Raw genomic sequence first — 20,113 nt, 5'->3', positions numbered from 1 at the left:
CAATAGCGCTTCTGCTTCCTAGCAGAGGTGGGTTCATGACTCATCAAAGCTCCACCAGGAGACGTGCGCGTAGCGCACAAGATCTTCGACCTTCATTCAGATAAATAGTTCATGGTGTTTCAACCATGCCATACAAGGATAACGTCATACCTTGCATCCAAGTCTCGGACCAAGCGGCGTTCCACGCTATCAAAGTAACGAAACTGAAAACTGAGCTCCACAGAGACCCTCGGCACCGTGGCACAAGTCCCCGTCGCTAAGCGAACAGTGACGGTGCCACTCAACCATACCCTGGTATGAAGGGTGGTAACACGATATGGTGTGACCATACAAAGTTAGGGGTTACACAGTTGGTGTAATCACACAACGGTGTGGCTACACCGTAACAAGAAGTCAGTACGTGGCTGGACTGTCAGTAGTTATGCATTCATTCGGTCTAATTATCAGATTAGAAAAACCTATTGATTTAGATTTAGGCGGTTTTGCCTTAAGCAAAACCAAGAAATACAGTTTACATTTCGAACAAAAGAAGTTTTTCGCCTTGAGTTAAGGTTGGGAGTACTCTTGGAGTAAGCAGATTGCGATCCGCTACACTCGTACTGGGTCCAAGTATAGAATGAAGGTCACAGACCTTAGCTTAGCTTCCTCTTAGCGAAAGAGCTACGGCAGCCCCGCTGTATAGGTCATCCAGGATGGCACGATGTTGTTGGGCCTGAAGGTGTGCACGCAATTAGAAAAAGAGGGCAATTTCCGGTTCTGAGAGTCAAATCCGGCCATAATGGCATCTCTCATCTCGGATGAGCGACTCAAATTTGTTTTGGCCCGTTCAAATTGAGCGAGCGTTAAAAAACACGGGCATTTATGTATATGTCACATAATATAGCTTTCTCTGTTGCTTTACATGCGGCTAAGAGCCCACATTTACCGCGGACTCTGAGCCTCATCACCTTCATAAGTACTGATACTTTGGTACTTACTATCGAATCCCAGTAAAAAAACAGAAGTCGTCCAAATTTCGCTATTGTGTTTTTTGCACATTTGCACGGAAGTGTATATTGTTTGCATGTGATAGAACAACACATACTCCGTTACGCTCATTATGCGTTGGCATATACACATATGGTGATGCCTCTGATCCTTTCACATCGTGGTCGCAAATCTGTGAGGAGATGCTTGCCACAAAACTTCGTCAGCTTTCGCGCTTCCGGGTCTGCAGTCTGTAAGAAATGAGAGCGCGATCTCACGAATTGTGCGTGCTGACGGTATCTTTGGTGATAAGTTATCCCAAGTGTAGATTCAGCCCTACGCCCAGCTCTTTTAGGTGCAGACTTGCAGACTACGACGGTATTGGTGGCGATACAATCCACAAACAGCCCACTCTATGTATTGCCTGCCTGGTAAAATAATATGTTTATTACGCAACATTTATAATGTGTGGAATTATATCGATTCAAGGAATTAATCGTTTTATAATATAATTGCTGACATCAATATCTCAATGTATTAGAATTTGCCCATTATACTCAAACGATCTAAAACAATTTTGTATGCGTGAAGCTGATATGCCACCACTGACACCACTAACAGTGAGCCGATCAAGCGATCACTTGCGAATTATATGACTGCAACAACCCCTGAATGAAACAAATAGTCGTGTACTTTTGATAAGGCGGTTCTAAAATTATTATCGGTGCCCTTATCGTGTCAACAAAATCGCTACGATAGATTGAAACCTACTCTCAATAATAAATAAAGTAAGTGTAGTTGAAATTGAAAAATAGACGCATCCCGGCGTCAACCCAAACCGTGGGCGCCGAAACTCTTCCATCCATACGGCGATTATATAACATGCGTGCATTTCGACGCGCACTTTGCTACCAATTGTTGACGCCTACGATGCAGACGATCAGTCTGTCGCAACATCGCCATAGCCCACGAAGCGGAAAAACGGCTATCAGCATTATATATCAACAAGATTCTTCCTACCTCGTACACTCATTGCGAGGAGCTCCGAATAAAGCAATCAAGCCACTCTTATATTGTCTGTCGTGACAAGAGGGGGAATTTTGGGCATGATGCACAGTTGAAAAGATGTGTGGCGGCTTCGATTGTCGATCTACAAATATAGACTCAGTCGCTATCGCTCGACACCTTCGACGACCTCATTCAACTATAGTATTTTTGCGTATACAAGGAGCAGAAAGATCTTCCCGAAACATAGATGGCGTGATGGATCGAGATTTCATCTTTACGGTTGAGTATGTTTTTGACAGTGTTAGTCTTGATTTGGGAACTCGCATTTGTTGGGGCTGATCATTCGATTTGTGAAATAATAGCGACTTAATGAAAAGTGTGCGTGTACGCACCCTGCGATTGAACCAACTTGATCAAAACCACTTCTATAATATTCAGGAGCATTTGACTTTGATCATCAGATATCATTTTCCATAAAGCCATATGCTTTGCAAGCATTACATAATACTGCAGCGGCGCTCGTCCTCTTCTCCAACAAATCGTTCGATGTCTTCATCTGTAATTTTGCCGGGTTTTAAATTTTTTGGAAATAAATCCTTTATCAAAACGTCATCCATATCTGAACGAAGGTAGAAAAGCAAGTAAGCAGACGGACTGACGACCTGCCTGTCCTCTACAACTCGAACACGCTCGTCGTCGTAATAGTACCATTGATTATCAACGAAATTTTTCGCGTAGGCTGTGTAGTGCCCACCACCTAGTGCACCTTGGTGGTTAACGACACCATACAAATTGTACTTGGTTTCGAGGCATCGCGACTGATCTAAATTTGAATTTGTGTACCCACGACGCACGCGATTACGCACCGCGGCTGCCTCGGCTGCGGCCGCACTCTCGCTATCGGTAAGAGTTGCAGAAGAAATCTCAGCGTCGGTAGCCATACAGCTTGCGTCCTTTGTATCCTCTGACAATCCCCCTGTATCGGCATCGACGAATTTTGTTGGCGATTCGCTATCCGCTAGTTTCTCTTCTAATTTTCCTTCATCTGACTTGGCCATTTCCTCGTCGTGCGTACCAAGGCTACTCTCTGTTGCCACATTTGGAGCAATGTGCGTGGTAGATACGTTACTGACAGTGCTTTCACTACGAGATCGAAGCTTAAACAGCAATCGGGCGGGGGCCGTCACTCTACTTGTTGAACTTTTTCGCCTCTTCATTGGATACTTTTCTGGAGCTTCAACATGAGGAGCAACGCAACATGAAAGGTCCAAGTCATAAATGGGAAATTCCACCAGCGATGCCAACTTCCGACGGTATGTCTGTGTGTATTGGAAACGCTTCAGATGCACCACCATTACTGGAGGTAGACGCCAGATTTCAAGCTTTTTTGTCATTTCTTGGTGCAGTCTACAACTGGAGCAGTAGCCTTCGCTAATTTTTTCTTCGCTTGTAAAAGCGTCTAAGCAGTGTTTTAGTGGCACAGGGCCCTTCTCGATTGCCTCGTTTCGGGCGACGCTATCATGGTTTTCAACGTGCTTCATCTTATCCATCGTCTCGCGGTCCTGAAAAACTCTAAGATCCCAGTCAATCGCAATCGCCTCTTCTTCTAAAATGTCCAGACGCTCCGATGTACACGGAATTGTGAAGCCGAAACTGCGCGTAAGCCATGATGAACGTGAATCGGTCAATCCCTTGTTTTCAACGCGACGTAGCAAAAAGCCGCACCTCGAATTGATTGGCACAGATGCATCGTCTAGTCCCGCAAAAACGCTGTCGATGTGATTAGCGATAAGGTGGTCGCTATTTTGTGTTTCGTCTCTTTCCCACTCAATAGGGGGCGCGGCCTTCGGACCTACATAGCTTTTTACGCGTTCCCAAACCAGCTGGTACAGCTGAAGACCACTTGACAAATCGGGGCAAAGTCGCACAAGATTTGGTGAGCCAAAGGGCACGGGCCTGAATGGATTTTTGAAATACACGGCCGAGTAGCTTAGCTTACGCGAAAGCAATGGAATGTACAACAGCCGCGCTTGGCGTGGACGCAATCGATTCAGCGGCACCTTCATTTCATCTTCTGTGCGACGAAGGCGTACAAGGACAAGAGATGGATCTTCCGAGCCTGCGTAAAGTTGGGGTGGTTCCAATACCACAGCCGGAAAATATTCCTGCGATTGTGCTCGCATACGAACATCAACGAGCATTCCTTTGGTCAGATTCTTGTAGAAATCTGAGTAATCAGGTTCGTCTTGTCGTAAAGCACCCACTCCAACCGCCTGAACGAACGATGGACGACGGTGCTGAATGGCCTCAATCGTCTCCATGTCAAGCGGTTCTAACTGGAAAGCGATAAGTCGATCAACACTGCGAATCTGACCAATCCGGCGATTGTCAGCCTTGAAGCCCAAGATCATTGATCCACTGAACTCGCATAATTTAAAATCGTTTTCGGTTACGTTAGGTAGGTCGAACTCATTGTGGCACATATTCATAAGCTCGTGCTTTAGATCGAAAATCGTCGCTGAAATACTCAATCGCACGGAAACCTTCACTGGAGTGACACCTTTGGCTAACACCAACTGTACGGTTACCGTGTTGTGCTGTGGTTCCGGTAGCGGTACCTGGAGAAATGTGAAGGGCTCAAATCGTGCTGACTTAAAGTTGCACACACTGCATGTCAACAGCGACTTGTACTGGCCGGTAAACAGCGCAACAATGACTGATACCTCTCGCCTCAGATGATTACACCACCATTCATCGGCGAGGTCGCCATCATAGCGCCCGTCGCTGTCTGGTTGTTCAATGTAGGGTTTGTCGTGGATTCGATTAAGATCCTCACTTAATCCACTGAGCAAAAACGCGAGAAGCTCCTGCGCGTCTTGCTGATCGTTGCCACGAAAAGCTTCATTGAATTTGCCGATTGATTTCTTAAAATTTCGCGGGGATATTGACTTTTGCTTTACACACCACATGTCTTCTGCGAGCTTTCCATATACCTCGGCCAGCTTACCTTGTAGCCCCAGTGTACTTGTGCGATTGATGTCCTCCATATACATTCCTGTCAAGAAGTACTCGGCCAGCAGCTTTGTATTGGTAAGACACTGCAACGCAGAGTTCATGTAACAGGTGTTGCCGAGATTGGCAAGCCCAACAGAACCTCCCGATCGCATTCGACGGGGGAGAGCGAGCTCCTGCTTTCGACGACTTTCTTCTTCAGACGGCACAGATGATGAATCATCTCCCATAACGTCGTCCTCCCCGTCCTCTTCAGCGTTTGTATTGGTTTTCATGGCCTTCGACTTCTTCAAAACAGTTTTTTTCGTATCAGCTTCCCAAATGTCTAGCATCGGTTCACCGTTATCGGCGATAACAACCCGCCGCTGAATTTCTGGTCCACCACCGTACCACAATTTGAGCGCCATCCACAATTGCTCGCAAATGATGACATAGTGACGCCCGTACTTTATGTCATCGGTTGTTTTTAGAATACGATCGCGACGGTCACTTGTGAGCAGCGGATAGTTGTTGATGCACTTTGGGCGTATAATCTCCCCCTTAAGGTTTTTCATGTAGTTATCCTTGTGGGAGGTGCTACCACCAGTAACCTGCATCTTTGATGTATTAGAAGTTGACGTAGAAGTGGAGACCGTATTTGTGTCCGTAGCCGAAGGCGTCAAAGCCAGAGATTCCTTCACACGAATCTTGATGTATCTGCACCAATGTATATACCACTTACGTTCAAGCAAATACCACCGATCATCTTCGACTAAAGTAGTAGGATCATATGGGGTATAGCACCCTGTCGCGACCAACAATTCTTCCTCCTTAGTCGCCGGAACAAGACCAAGATCGATAAATGTCACCTCGCGCATGATTCGCAGCGTAGATATCTCATATTTTTGCTTAGTCGCCCATGCTGTAAATTCTTCGAGCGTCAGCGCTAACGCCTTTGTTGGTGCCAAGGAAGAACTTGCTTCCCTAATGCTCCTTCTCTGTCCAAAGGTTTTCATCACACCATCAACAAAAATGCCCAGCTCTGACCCCGAAACTGAAGGTGTTCTAGGACCCATGCTCTCAAGCAAAGATGAAGACGATGAACTCTTCGTAGCATTAATTGCTGGGTATTTTTTATCAATGATAGCCGTGATTTCGCTTTCCAGGTCTGGATTCTGTGTAATATCCAATCTGAACATACCATAAATATCCTCACGCGTCATGTACAAGCCATCATCAACGCTCGCAAAAAGCTTAAAGGCAAACTGAGCTTTCTCATTAGCGGTGCCCCTGCAAGCAATTGACAATGAGCTAACAAAGCTAAACACGTCTATTTCTGAGCCATTGGCACGTGAGCCAAAGCTAGAAAACACTCGATGAAATCGATCTTCAGACATTTCCAACGGAAAGTCGCTGGTGAGAGCGTCCACATCAACTGCATCGCCGCCACCAGAAGCACGGTAGTTATTAAAAGCATCTTGTAGAATTGCTACCTCCTTAGCAGTAAAATGTGTCTCATTAGCCAAAATTTTCTGCTGGACCGCAGGATTAAACTCTTCCTGTGACTCCAGCAACTGCGGATCTGCTGTCTCGCACAAGATCTCGGCGAATGGGGCCATCCAGTCCACGAGGGTGTGATATGCATTGAGCTCCGGCACAATCTTGATAAAATCATCGCAGCTCATGCGTACCCGACCTTGGTCAAAACCTTCACTTAGCAAACGACGATACTCCGGACGATCCAAAATGTGTCTCCCATGCAGTGAGACCAAAAAGTTGCTAAGCCCGGTACTTTGCACTTTTCCGGAATGGTCTAGATCGCACATGTTAAAAATGAACTGAAGCCGATCGTCCATTGTACCACAATTTAAAATTGCCACTGCACGCAAAAACTCATCCATGTTAATGTCCGAACCCTGCCGGTCGGACACCGCTTTCATAAAACGCATCGCAAAACTCGAGGGCATGTCCGGAAATACACCGAGAATATCCCTTCGGAAAGATGCACGACTAATACAAATTTGCGATCCAGCCGTGTGCATAATAACGCTATGGCGATTTCCATGCTCATCAGTAGTGCTGCCCTTCGAAAGCTCACCACCGGCTACCTTCACTTCCGTTCCAGGTGAAGTGGGAGGTCGCCCACTAGGCGCACCAGAGTTAGAAAGAATCGAGCTGCTCCCAGAGCCGCGCGAGTTTTCCATATCAACTTTAGATGTACTGCCGTGGTATAAATATTTGGAGGAGCAAAGGCGCTTAAATGCTGCCGAAAAATCCTCCAAGCGATCGTAAGGCAGCATGTTTTTCATTCTTTCCGACTCCAGTTCTTTCTTATGTCGCTGAAGCTTACGTTCGTATGATTCCATGTGCGCATAAACTTCCAAAAAGTTAAACAAAGGTACGCGAATCAGCGGCCGGACATCGAGCACCTCGTTAATATACTTTTCCAGCTCGCTGCGGCGCTGCTCCACAACGCTTTGATGACGATTGCGAAACAAGTGACGCTTAGGAAAATACAGCTGCTTCACAGGCGAACTAGTTCTTTTGAGGCGTTCATGAAGTTCTCGAAAGTCTGAGTAACGCTTACGAATAATCCATTGTAGTCCTCCCTGTAGTCTCACCTCAACTGAAAAGACAGTGTGAATCGTTTTGTCAAACTCCGCCTCGGTGACGCCATCTGTAGGAAGCGATACACTTTCGATCTCAAAAGACGGAGCGGAACCGGAAGACTGGCTAGCATATGCCGATTCAGCCGCTAATCTCTTCTCTGTGTGTAAGCCAATAAGTTCACTAGATGTGTGAGACCGCTCTAGCGTCGGGGCAGCGCGTGTGCGATCCATCTTTTGTAGTTGAGATACGGTATCCTTGCCCTCGCCAAGGTCTTGTTGCTCAATCGTAACGCCGGGTACATTACTAGTCTCGTGGTCGTTAGATGACGTAGTCGACGACGGAGATGATGATATTGCCGCGTCTAGTGGTGTGACAGCGTTTGGAGCGGACGTGGAGACTGTAGCATCCATGTTAGTACCACACAGACTGAGCTCAGAGACCGAGGAAAGGGAGACAATATCTTCTTCATCAACAATGGACGCTACGCGTGCGCTATTTACGCCATCATCACTATAGCTGTTTGCGTCCATGGCATTGTCTCTGTGCAGCGCCATATCGTACGCGGGTAAGCTTGAGCTCTTGCGCAGCAACGGCGTCGTAGGCGGAGGAACTGATGACCTTGTGGTCAGTTCCTTCATAAAAAGACTAAAGCCTTCAAGTGCGCGTTCCCAAATGCTTAAAGTGATGGTCCGGCTAGTTCAAGCTTGAGGGAACACACCGGTGCGGTCTCTTTTAGTGTGTGCTTTTGCGAATGCTACTGTTCGGTTTTCCCTCCCCTTGACAAAAAGTGCAGTCAAAGTTTTGTGAAGTACCAGCATTAGACACAATAAGGAAAAGGCGCTGGTAGTAACAATTGTCAACAGCACGAGATGTTGACGTATGTGTAAGTTTTTTTAACATTTATTACCCTGTCAACAGCTCAGCAATAAGATGCTACAATACTTATTGCAATACCATTCTCTGATTATAAGTTTTTAGATGTAAAGTCAGTCGTTAGGCACACGATCTCGCGTACCACAAATTACAGCACAATAATAAAATTTATCAAAATAAATAAATAACGTGTGATCGCCCGCAACGTCAAAATGTAGCAACTCGCTCCATGGTATGACGCGGTAGATTGTTTATCCAAAAAAAAAAATGAACATCGCTGAAGGTCAAAATAGCGACCAAAGCAGCAAAAAAACAATCAAATTGTGCTCCCTTTTAAAATGGAAAATCTCGTCACGTAATATTTAGAGCTATGTTACAAAATAGATTCGTATCTTTCTCAAGTACTATTTTGTAGTGAAAAATATATTCGTCCTCACGATGATGACACTGTTTTTTTCTAATTAAACATGAGACAAAATGTCGATATTATCAAACTCGCACATACGGCAGGCTGGTACGCTGGCGTTTAGCGTTACATTGGTCGGCTCATGCCCGCAATAAGAAAAAAAATCGATGAGATTGAACAAGGTGTAATTTCATTTTTTAAATTTCTCATAATGCTTTAGTCAAGAAGATTTAAAGTGCCCTATTTATCGTTATATTTGCAGTGAGATATGAGCTTTATTACAATGTTGCGCTGTAGAACTTTCAGCCTCACCCTGCTAAAACAAAAATTCCAATATTCGTGCTTGTTGCTACCTTACGTCCACCTCAGACTGTTTACGAAAATTGACTGAACAAGTTCAATACGTGCTGCTGCCCGCACCACCGGTTTTCGACACTAAGCATCACAACTCATCGTCACTATCCATGTCAAAACTTGAAAGCTCCAGCAGCCGCTTGGCACGCTGGAGCAGATGGGTGTAATCATCCTCGATGATTTCATCTTCTTCATCCTCGTCGCTCGAGTCATCAAATTGGATCCCTAGCCTCTTTTCAAGCTCGGCAATTGGCCTTTGGAGTGTGTCCTTCACAGACGAATCTGCAGAATGATCGCTGTCACAATCAATGTCTTTCTGTAGCTCAGCAGTAGATGGAATGATGCCCTGATTAGTCGCAGAGAGGGAAGGCTCAACATTATCAACAGGTCCTTGATCCTCACAATGCGATCGACCAACACTTCGAAAGGTAGATAAATCTTCGCCTTTCGTTTCATTGTGATCCCGAGTTGCTAGCGGTAAATCATAATCACTTTTACCTTGCATCAGCAAGACATGTGAAGACGTAGACAAGTCTTTACCAGGTTCTCGCAATAACTTAGGCCCAGCCTCGCGTTTTGCCGACAGCTCTTGTGTAGGTTTTAATGCCGATATATCATTGAAGTTCGGTGGTATCACATCTCTTGCTGCTTGAGACTTTCGGGCCTCTTCATCGTGTACGCTTTTGCTTGAAGAATTTTGCACGGATAGAGGCGAGAAAATGCCATCATTTGCAGCTTGTGGAGTCGTGTGGGCGCTTTGGGGTGAAACTGGCTGCCATGCATTACGGTCTTTACTTTGTACTTCTTGCATCTGAAAATTGTCCTTCGAGTGCTTCAATCGATCCCGATCGTCAAAAGGTGTCTCCACACCAACAAGTTTTTCCATCACATGGCTCTCGACACTATTAATTTCGCTTTGACTACTGCTCATGCTGCTGCTCACATTTCCTAACGCCTTCTCCAGTAAACTCATTTCAGCCATCGTTCTCCGCATGGAAGCACTTGCAAAACTCATGCTACTGTCACTACTAGGTGGTCTGTGCGATAGTTGCTGAATGACACAATCGGAGAATGCGTCGTCTGGAGTACGCGGACGGCTTTCGCTTTTCTCGATTGGAATGACACCACTAGTAGGGACATTCCATTGCCGTGAAGGTCGACTACTTTCTGAATCGAGATTACCATCACGAGAACGGATAGCAATTCTTAGATTTTGTTGCCCGCCGTCGGTTTTTTCACAACTAAGACTTTGGTTTGAGTGATGTGAAGAGTCTTCATCCTGTTCTTTCTGTGCATGAGCTGTTATCCCACTGGTCTGCTTGCGCGTGGAATCGTGATCAGTTGTCTGAGGGCTAATGTCATGAATATATTCGCTTTTATCTTGGTGCCTCTGTTCGCGAGCGCATCGCGCAGTTTCCAATTTCAGCAGTGCTTTATCTTTAAGAGTCTGCTGTTCCAAAAGTTTATTTTCTAATTCTTGACGAAGGCGCTTCTCTGAGCTTAAAAGTGTGAGCTCTTCGCGCCGACGTAACTCAGTTCTCGCTCTAAGCGACTGTTTTTCATCTTCTCTCTTCCAACTTTCAAGCCTGAACAGATATTCTAGCTCTTGTTGTTTCGTCCGGCTTTCAAATTCAGCACGAAGCTTCGACATTCGTTCTTCCATTTCGCGCTGCTTGTGGATATTTCGAACCCGATCGTACGTCTCAGACTCAACCCGAAGTAACGCTTCTTCCTGCTGACGAGACGACAGCTCAAATTCTATCCGTTCCTTTTGCATCGCAAGTGTGCTTTCCAGGCGTTGATACTCCGTCTGAAACAGTTTTGTGGTTTCCTTCAAAGTCTCATTCGCAGAGGTCTCCAGAGTGCTTAGATGTTGAAGCCTCCGTTGTCGAGTCTCGTAGTCAAGTGTCTTGAGGTGAAGTATTCGCTCTTTTTCAGCAGCAACTGCTTCCATTCGTCGCTGTTCTTCGGCTTTGAGAATTGCTTCCCGTTCCTTCATCCAATTTTCATGCTCCTTTTGAAGTTTTTCCGATTCCTTTTTAATTTGTTCGAGTAAATCTTGTTTACGAGCCAGCTCTGCTTCTTCCAAAGCGATTCGATTGCGTTCCTGTAGAGCAAAACGAGTTATCTGAGCACTAATCAATTTCCAGCGAGGCATTTTAACGTACGCTGATTTGAAAGTCTACTACAAATTGTGGGTAGTGTGCAAAAGCGGGATATTGTCCTCTTGACAATGGCCAAAACGATCTGTGACCGGAAGTCGAATGATCTGTAGCTGTAGGGTCGTTAATTGCCGTATATACGCTTAGATCTAGTTTCTCACGCAAATTAATCACCAGTTGAACAAATTTTTGAATGTCAATCGCGTTTTGTTGATGAAAAAACTGTTCGATTGACAAGCGATTGCAAGCAGCTAAGAGAGCTGTTCGGTAGTACGACAGATACGCCAATACAGCTACATAAATCAGTTGAGGCGCATCTGAGTATGCAAAAAGATAATCCCACAAACACATCCACTCTTCCTCGCTGAGAACTTCAGTAAAAATCGTCTTGAGCAAGCTCCAAGCGTACACCTCGGATGTAATTTGATAGCGTGTGAAATGATCATGTAGCTGACCATCCCTTCGAGCAAGTTCACTTTCGATTGCCCTCATAGCAAGCAAAGGCGGGCATGGAAGGTTGATGAGATAATCACCGCACCAATGGAGCAGGACACAAATACTTGCTTCGAAAGCTGCTAGATCATTTTCTTTGAAGATCTTGACGAATGGATACACCATCGCAGGCAAATAGCTGACTTCCCCAAAAGCTGGACACCAGTAAACAATTGCCGACAGAATGCGATGGAGGCGGCGATAGATGCGACTGTTTTGTAATGGGTAGCGCTCCTTTAGCCGTACAAAAGTAGGATGTTTGCCTTTTGCAACTAAAGATCGAAATGCTTCTTCATTTTTGGGCAGGCGAAGAAGAAAACGCCAAATGAGGGCGCGGTATTTCTTGGGAAACTTTCCATTTACCTTCAAGCTACTAACGAGGCGCTTGCGGTTCACCTCGATTTCTTTATCTGACAGTTGAGCGGGAGACTGAGTCAAAGGGCTTGGTCGCCTTGTTTCCACATTGCCCCTTAAGTTTGCATTTTTGAATTCTTGCGATTTTCCAGACGTCATACCATACGAATCTTTGATTGCCTGATCACGTGCTCGTTCGGTATTTGCTAATCGTAAACGTGTTATTTTAGTTTGACCCAATGTAGTTCCATTTCGTGTATGCTCTAAGGCACGATTGGTACGTCTTGATTGTTTTAAACCAAACAAACTGTCAATAAGCTTTGAAGGAACTGGGCGGCTAAAGTCTGGTGCCACTTGGTTGGTGTCAGACGGGTCAAGTTCTGATAATGTTGGATCGTGCAGCCCGAATCGGGTGCGTAATTGGGCATATTCGCCTTCCTCAGTCAAACCTTCTTTCATTCGTCGTTCGTAGGCACGAGCTGTAGTCTCTCTCGTAATTGCCATATCGTACAAAAGAAGAAAGCCATCGCTAGGCGCAAGAGAATCAACGTTACAAACTAGGAAGGGTCTTCGCCAACAAAATTCGACAATGTACCTTGTAGTAGTAGCAAGATAACGGCCATGACACTCAATATCAAAAGCAACGATTTTTCGGCCACAATTAGAGATCTCTAATTTAATCTGCGGATTTCTTGCAGCAATATCAAGAAAAAAAATTTCTCCATCATCTGCTAAGATGCTGACCATAGTATTGTGTCCTGGTAGAAATGCGTGCTATATAGCACACAAACCTTCATATATCAAACAATTTTGAAAGCAATACCCAGCCAGCTATTCTGTTGTACTTACAGTGACAACCTGTTGAATGGGGGCTGGAAGCTCAATTATCCGAATAATTGTCTGTGATTCAAATTCCCAAACATAGATACACGGAGCTCGACCACTACAACACATTTACAAGTTAAAATTAGCAAAATTTCTAGCCTGAAATGAAAGAGTGTATTTACCTGGCCACTAGCACTTGGTGGTCATCTGAGACCGCGATCTTTTGAAGTCCTGGTGACTTTTCTGCCTCAGGAAGTGAAAAACGATATTTGAGTGCTAGCGACTCAAGTTCCCACATCATAATCGTATCATCTTGGAAGCAGACAGCCACAAGATCTCCTTTTGACACAAACAAGGCCTCCTCCACACCAGGTCCTGCATTGAGAACTCGATACTTCGACCAGTCCTTCGTTTCCCACAAAATTACCGCATCTTGTGACGCGGTAAGTGCTAGCTGTCCAGATTCTTGAAAGGAAATACGCTTAGCTGGGAATCGGTGGCCTTTAAGCGTGCTAATAAGTGTCTGTGATTGCACGTCAATGCAGCGCACAGTCTCGTCCTCGCAAGTAAGGAGTAGCTCCGATTTGCGCTTTGGGCTAAAGCAACAGCTGATAATAGGTACACCTAGGTGCTGCACAAGTGAGTAGCGATTGGCTGTTACGAAGAAGACAAATATGCGGCCGCGCTCATCAGTGGCTGCCAACAACTCGCCCGATGCATTGAAGGCCACAGCACGAAATGTCGTCGCTCGTTTGTCGTATGAGCTTAATGGAAGATTCTTTACGCGGGAGAGTAGACCTTTGCTACTGACTAAGGGACGGCGCGGCCAGATCACGCCATCCTGAGTAGCGCGCAGCGCTAGCGTCTGCACCATGTCCAAGACGTTAAATAATTTTTGAGCTAGTTCATTTCAGCAGATAGGAACCAAAAATTCACATTTTTGCTTATAAGAAAAATCAATCATGTCTTTCGAGAAGTGTAATTTTTTCGTCAGAAATGCTATAACCGTCACGACACAAGATGAAACTTGACACTTTCCACCTCACGACAAAAAGCTACGTGCCACGATGTATGTTCTCGTAAGGTCAAACGATATCTGCTCGGCGCTAAGCTATTCGTAATTTATTCGAATCATGCGTCATTTATTATACACAGCGATATTGTCACCTCTTCTGACTTCAATACAATGACACATTCATGCTAAATTTCATCAGCTCGAAGCAAATAAATCACAAACTATGACCACAGAGACATGAATGGCCTCTTTGGATCTAAGATTTCAAGACAGGGGCGCACAAAAGGCTGAATTTAGCAGCGTTGAAGGTTTTACCCCAACACCACATACCATTTTTTTCAAAATTGGTATGGGTCATGCCATATCAGTATAATTATTTTTTTAAAATCCTTTGAGATAGTGGCACTGGCCAATCAACCATGACTTTACTTTTTGCTGGATCTGCCCGGGCATGCGCTCTGCGCGACTATGGACGAAATATCACCTAAAGTATATGCATGGTGCAACCTAATCAGCTGCGTAATGAGAATGCTAGATGTTGTCGTGGCATTAGACAGGATATGGGGTATATTCAGTCACAGGGGATTCATTCAGTCCTCATGCAAAAAATGGTAGTATCCCATGTTTACTTTGAGAACGCCTTTTTAAGCACACCACCATGCTCTTACGCGAAACATCGTTTCTATCAACTCGCATTCGCACCAATGTAGCGACTGCATCTAATTTATTATAAACATGCACAATCTGCCACTACAATTAGCCTTTCTGACACAAAAATGGTGCTGGAGGAAAGATTTGTTGACGTCGCACAGTTTTTAGGTTTGGTTTCGGAATTTATACCATGGCAATAAAACCAGTCTGACAGACAACGTTTGGAGTAAGTCTTCTGTCTCCACGTCGCGGTGTTGCTTCGACAAAGAATAACAAAGAATTCGCGTGATTTTTGACAATAGTGAGCCATTCCAAGACGCTCAGCGCTCTCTGAAAAATCACAACGACAAATGCATTTATGATTATAAACGAGCGCGGCATCCTTTCTACTAATTTTCAGAGAGATGACTCAGTTTTCATCGCCTATCAATTTGCTTTATCCCTTTAAGTATCTCGTATGCTTTTCTTAAGCTTCTATGTTGAGACGAATTATAACACCAGTCAATCTTTGAGGAAGGAATGTGATAGATTACCAGAAAATTGCAAAGCGTTGATGCTGTGCATGTCAGCTATTATTGTCGACCTAGCTGTGATTTTACCGCATGGCCTGAAGGAATCAACATGTATCATGGTAGGACCAGGTCAAACAATCGCAACTCAGTCGTCTGAATCTACATAAGATTGTCCTGAAATCACAGCTCCAGCTGTCATCGCCTTCTAAACTTTGCTCAACTCGTAGCAACAGCTATTCAATTTATTGCAGACCATTTCATGCCTGCATCAAAGCTGCCGCAGCTTTGTGCCAATGTCAGACGCACTTTTTGCTTTGAAGAAATGGGCTTGCGACTCATCACCAATACGACATTAGAAAGAAGGGCGTGTAGCCTATAATCTGAGGGTTACAGTCAGTCCATGGTATGTGGCGATCCATTAGGCCATATATAGGATACTGTCGAGTTCTTGATCAAGTTCTAGAACCAAACTGCACTCCGAGCAAAAAGCCTATGTGTTTTTTCGGGGAGATTAAAAAATAAATGTTTTGATAACATGAATCTATGAAAAAGAGACATTCACAACATGGGCGTAGTAATATTTTCGCTGACGGATGTTACAACGGGGCACAATGCCAAACTAAGAGTACCGTATTTGATCGATTATTGAGTACATCCACCAGAAAGTCGGAAAGTCGCTTTACCTTGGTGACGGATATCAGCAATACATATGGCTTACATGCAGGTGCGGCTTCGATCAAAGCCTTCCATGCCCGCCTTCTTCATCCGAGAACGAGCTACAAATGTTTGGAGCACAATTGTCGTCTATTTGCAGTACGGAAGATGGAGGCTTATGAGCGCGCCAGAGACGATGGACCTCGGCTAAGCTGTGTTGCAAGTGAAACATCTGCGGTTTATTTCAAACATTTACCCCCATTTACCTCCATCTATCACAGAAATGATACAAAGGGTCGATCCCCTTGCGTGGCAACGTCGAGCCACACTAGGCGCAAAGCTACTTGTTTGAGTACGATGTTTAGGTTTTACTTTTGAACCAGCGACATTGGATAAGAAGTGTGACTGACAGCCCACAACTTCTGGTTGTCAAAATTAATTTGATTATGAAGAAATCTTAACAGATTTGGAAGCGTCGTGCGCTAACGTGCGCCGTGTGACTTAAAAAAATAAAAAACACTCGGGGGAATTGAAGATGCAAAGTACGTGTTCAAAAGAGAGTCTTGTTACACTTACAGAATTAAGAATTTTTTTTATTATGCTCACATCATTTTGATCTACTTAGACCTGAACTTTAGATTAATTTCTATCCTAGATATGTTGCGATTGAAACATCATGAGACTTATATCTCTTGATATCAAACACATTGAGCGTCCGATTGTACTCAGACGTTGTTGTCTGTTAGTCATCTTTACACGAAAGCAGAAGCCGTATCGAGGTCACACGTACCTTGTATGATTATGCGGTTCGCATAAGATTGTGCGACCATACATAGGTGTGTATTACACAAGTTGGTGTAATCACATAGTGGTGTGGCTACATCGTAACAAGAAGCCACCACGTGGCAGGATTGTCAGTAGTAATTCATATTACTCTATTAATTAGATGTCACTATATTGATTAGGAAAACTACGGATTTGGATATTGGCGGCTCTGCCGCAACTTAAACAATTATATACAATATATGTTTTGAAAAGGAGTGTTCGTTTGCCTTGGTTAATGCTTCCGGATTGTTTTGAACAGAAGTGCTCGTTTGCCTTGGTTAAGGCTTCCGATTTGCCTACTTCTTGGAAAGAATGTAAGGTCGGTGACCTTAGCTTAGCTTCCTCCAAGCAAATAACTGAGCAGCCCCGCTGCACTTGGTAGCACTTGTAGTCAACCTACGCCCGAGTTGTTACAACTGATCATCTCTGAGGCTGGAGGAATACAATTATCCGCCCAGGTCATGCAAAACGGATGGCCCTGATGGGCCCTGAGGGCGTGGGACACCTCGTTGCGCAAAAGGACCGAGGCCATAAGCGCGCGCATAAAGGCGTTTTCATGTAATGAAAATACTCTGTTAGAGCACTAACAGCAGAAGCAGTCAGCGTCGACTGCGTCTATGGCGCCACCGTCGACGACGGATGATTCCTTCCAACCCAGGCCGCTCATGGTGAGTACTAAGACCTTCGAGGGTAAGGATGGAGAGGATCTCCTGCTCTGGATTAGAATGGCCGAGATGGCTATGGCATTCGCCATGCTTCAAAACGAGCAATATCGCGTGGCGCTAGCTATCTCCAAACTCAAGAGCCAAACGCGAGAATGGGCTTTAACGTGCGGCGCTTCGGTTGAAGCTGCATTCCATTTCTGAAAGAAGCAGAGGCGTCAGCTTCTGCGAGTGTTTTTGCCGCCTAAGCAGGCATGTCACGTGCGATCGCGTTTCTTTGCTGCCTGGCAGAGCAATAAAGAGTTGGTGGACTTTGTCAAAGCGTTGAGAACTCGCGATGGTAGCAGATCCTCTCTCCGAGGCGGTCGCAGTGGCTGCCTTTATGAAGGACGTCCGCACTGGCGTGGCCAGAATGGAAGTCTTTCGTGTACATCCGTCTTCTTCTGGAAAAGCGATGAGAGCTCGTCGAGCGGGCCTGAGCCAATGGATCTCCGCTATACTGAGAAGGAGGCGGGAGAGCTTTGATCTGAGCAGCGTGTAAACACCTCACGGTGTCTTGTTCGTGAAGACACCCGTCACCTTCGGACGGGTCAATCCTTGCGCAAGGCGCTTGAAAGATCGTCGAATTGACGTATCGCTTCCAACCAGTCTGGTTTGACGCGGGGAAGTGGCAGACTTGAAGGTTATTCTTCAGCCTTAGCCAAAGGGTATACTATACTACCAGCAAATACCACTAGGCATGAAACTGCCATTTTAGTAAATTTTGTCAGCTTAAAGCGACAAAGAATAAAAGCTACTTGACAAGACGTATAATCCTGTTACGCTCAAAGTTCAATTGCTTCACTCTATGTCATTAGTAATTTACACAATGCATGCATCGCTGCGTGCAGCGACGCCGTTACCACATCATTCGCGGTAATTGACAAAATGGTAATCCTTCATTGACAAGTATACCCTAAAATTAAGGTGTTAGCCAAATCGCCATAATACGCGGCGGACGGCATTTTGCGTCTCGCTGACTACGAGCTGCGGTGTGCCACGATGATGACGTCTCGCATCACATAGGTAATAGGTAAAACATATGAGTCCGATGCAAGTATGTTGTAGGATTGAAAAGTTTGAACACCAAGGAGTCTTAAATCTCGTATATGCTTTATCGAAGCGTTTGGCTGCACATTTGAGGAAATGCCGCGACCTTGACTGCTTACCCTTCTTACACCAGGCAACAAAGTAATGAGAGTCTTGGCGTTGGTCAAATGTTCATTTTTCGGGTGCGCAAATAAATTGCGCGATCGGATGTTTTAAATTGAGACGCTTTAAGCGGCTCAGAACTGGATCGTTATTCTAAAGCAAAATGTGGTTCGGATACGGAGAATATATATGAAGTTTCTTCGTCTGCAACAGAGCGCTTCGCAACTTTTTGGCTCGTGAGAGAGGTTGTGGGTTTTCAGTTAGCTCACGTTGAGTATAGTATATCGTCACAATTCTTTTGGGATGTTGAAATTTGTAACTGATTCCCTCTCTGACTCCAACAGTGAAAGGTCTAATATGGCGAGAAAGCAACTCAGATGAGGAGATTGCAAGCTCGGCACGGGTCAGTAAGTAGTAGCGTTTGCAATGCCTTTTACACATTACGGCGTTTTGTCTGCCTCTAGCATCTGCGTGCTGCTTTTACGCACCCAGAGTTTTAGCCATAGCATCGCTCGCTCGGTACTGCGTTGTTTGATATGAACGCGAGGTGTCGGAGAATTATGCTCAAGCACCTCGCTCTCTCGAGCAAGCTCAGAGGATATCCTCTGTCTCGTGATCAACCCGTTTGTTTGACATCTGTCAAGGGGTACACATGTCTAATTTGGCGCTAAACACCTCAATAATTTACGCCGATGTCTAGGTGTAACGTACCCTGTACAGGTGCCTAAGATCTCCGCTACGGCGGGGGGCGGCTTCTGAAGTGTCAAATCCATCATTGCGCCGATTTTTGGCCCTATAGGCTATGACTTTCGCGCTTGTAACCGTTAAATCTGAAAAAATTCAGATTTGCTTACTTACAACAAGTCGAATCTTGCTGTGTATCCTGCGGCGGGAATTGTGACTAGTGAGTAAGCACGGAGTACGCAGCCTGTCCAGTGGTGAGGACGAGCGCTCATAGTTGAGATCCCCTGTACAGTATAGTCGTATAGTCCTCAAGAGCTCGCATATCGCCACTGTGACCCTTCTAATCAGGGAGAACCTCCGCTACCTCATCGAGTTCGGCCACAGGATCGTGTATCCTCTTTGGCTCGTTATTTTATAAATCTAAGCAGGGAAGGATTTTCCAATACGATGTATGATCGTGAGAACAAAATGAGACGAAGTTCTGGTGCAGCGGATGCTCCTTTAGGTTTTACTTTATTTCACCGAGTCCGGGACAGTGTCACAGAGTCCGTACTCTGTTATGGTATGAACACATTATACTTTTGCTCCTCCGACTTAAAAATCTCAAAAGCATGAAAGTGATGTTCCACGCTGAAGTGTCATGATGAGTATCAAATACGGATGAGGCTGTAAGGAAGAGGCCCGTAACTGCTTGCCGTGTGTCATGTGGCACATAATATTACATTTTTGTCGATCGCAAAACTGATAGAACGTTATAAGTGAAATCATTTTAATATGGGCAGGCCTCTACATATAAGGCATTTTATTAATAGATGCCTTATATGCCGTATATTGTTTCGAGTTCGTGCCTTTTTTACAATTTTTTTATTAAAATATTA

At 45.0% G+C, this 20,113-nt stretch overlaps 4 protein-coding genes across 4 annotated transcripts; 1 reads left to right on the top strand and 3 right to left on the bottom strand.

Annotated features, from left to right (window-relative positions):
- The first annotated feature begins 1,481 nt into the window (after positions 1–1,481).
- On the top strand, positions 1,482–2,471 carry PHALS_14744 (uncharacterized protein). Its single transcript, XM_036407580.1, has one exon. The coding sequence runs from the start codon at positions 1,849–1,851 to the stop codon at positions 2,050–2,052; it is 204 nt and encodes a 67-aa protein (XP_036263270.1). The 5' UTR covers positions 1,482–1,848; the 3' UTR covers positions 2,053–2,471.
- PHALS_14027 (ubiquitinspecific protease) lies at positions 2,472–8,213 on the bottom strand (the record flags this gene model as incomplete). Its single annotated transcript, XM_024729756.1, has 1 exon — positions 2,472–8,213. The coding sequence occupies one exon, from the start codon at positions 8,211–8,213 to the stop codon at positions 2,472–2,474; it is 5,742 nt and encodes a 1,913-aa protein (XP_024580102.1).
- A 1,083-nt stretch (positions 8,214–9,296) lies between these two features.
- On the bottom strand, positions 9,297–13,915 carry PHALS_14026 (tbc1 domain family member 31; the record flags this gene model as incomplete). The annotated part of the gene is made up of 5 exons (XM_024729755.1): positions 9,297–11,315; positions 11,377–12,745; positions 12,812–12,990; positions 13,066–13,159; positions 13,224–13,915. The coding sequence occupies 5 exons, from the start codon at positions 13,913–13,915 to the stop codon at positions 9,297–9,299; spliced, it is 4,353 nt and encodes a 1,450-aa protein (XP_024580101.1).
- A 5,332-nt stretch (positions 13,916–19,247) lies between these two features.
- On the bottom strand, positions 19,248–19,507 carry PHALS_14025 (uncharacterized protein; the record flags this gene model as incomplete). Its single annotated transcript, XM_024729754.1, has 2 exons — positions 19,248–19,344; positions 19,410–19,507. The coding sequence occupies 2 exons, from the start codon at positions 19,505–19,507 to the stop codon at positions 19,248–19,250; spliced, it is 195 nt and encodes a 64-aa protein (XP_024580100.1).
- Positions 19,508–20,113: the final 606 nt, after the last annotated feature.

Source organism: Plasmopara halstedii (assembly GCF_900000015.1).
Source record: "Plasmopara halstedii genome assembly, contig: Scaffold_816, whole genome shotgun sequence".
Taxonomy (NCBI): Eukaryota; Oomycota; class Peronosporomycetes; order Peronosporales; family Peronosporaceae; genus Plasmopara; species Plasmopara halstedii.
This window is presented reverse-complemented; position numbering and strand designations above follow the sequence as displayed.

Bases quoted from the DNA above. Each gene is read 5' to 3' on its own strand.
- PHALS_14744 (XM_036407580.1), top strand. From the start codon at position 1,849: ATGCGTGCATTTCGACGCGCACTTTGCTACCAATTGTTGACGCCTACG.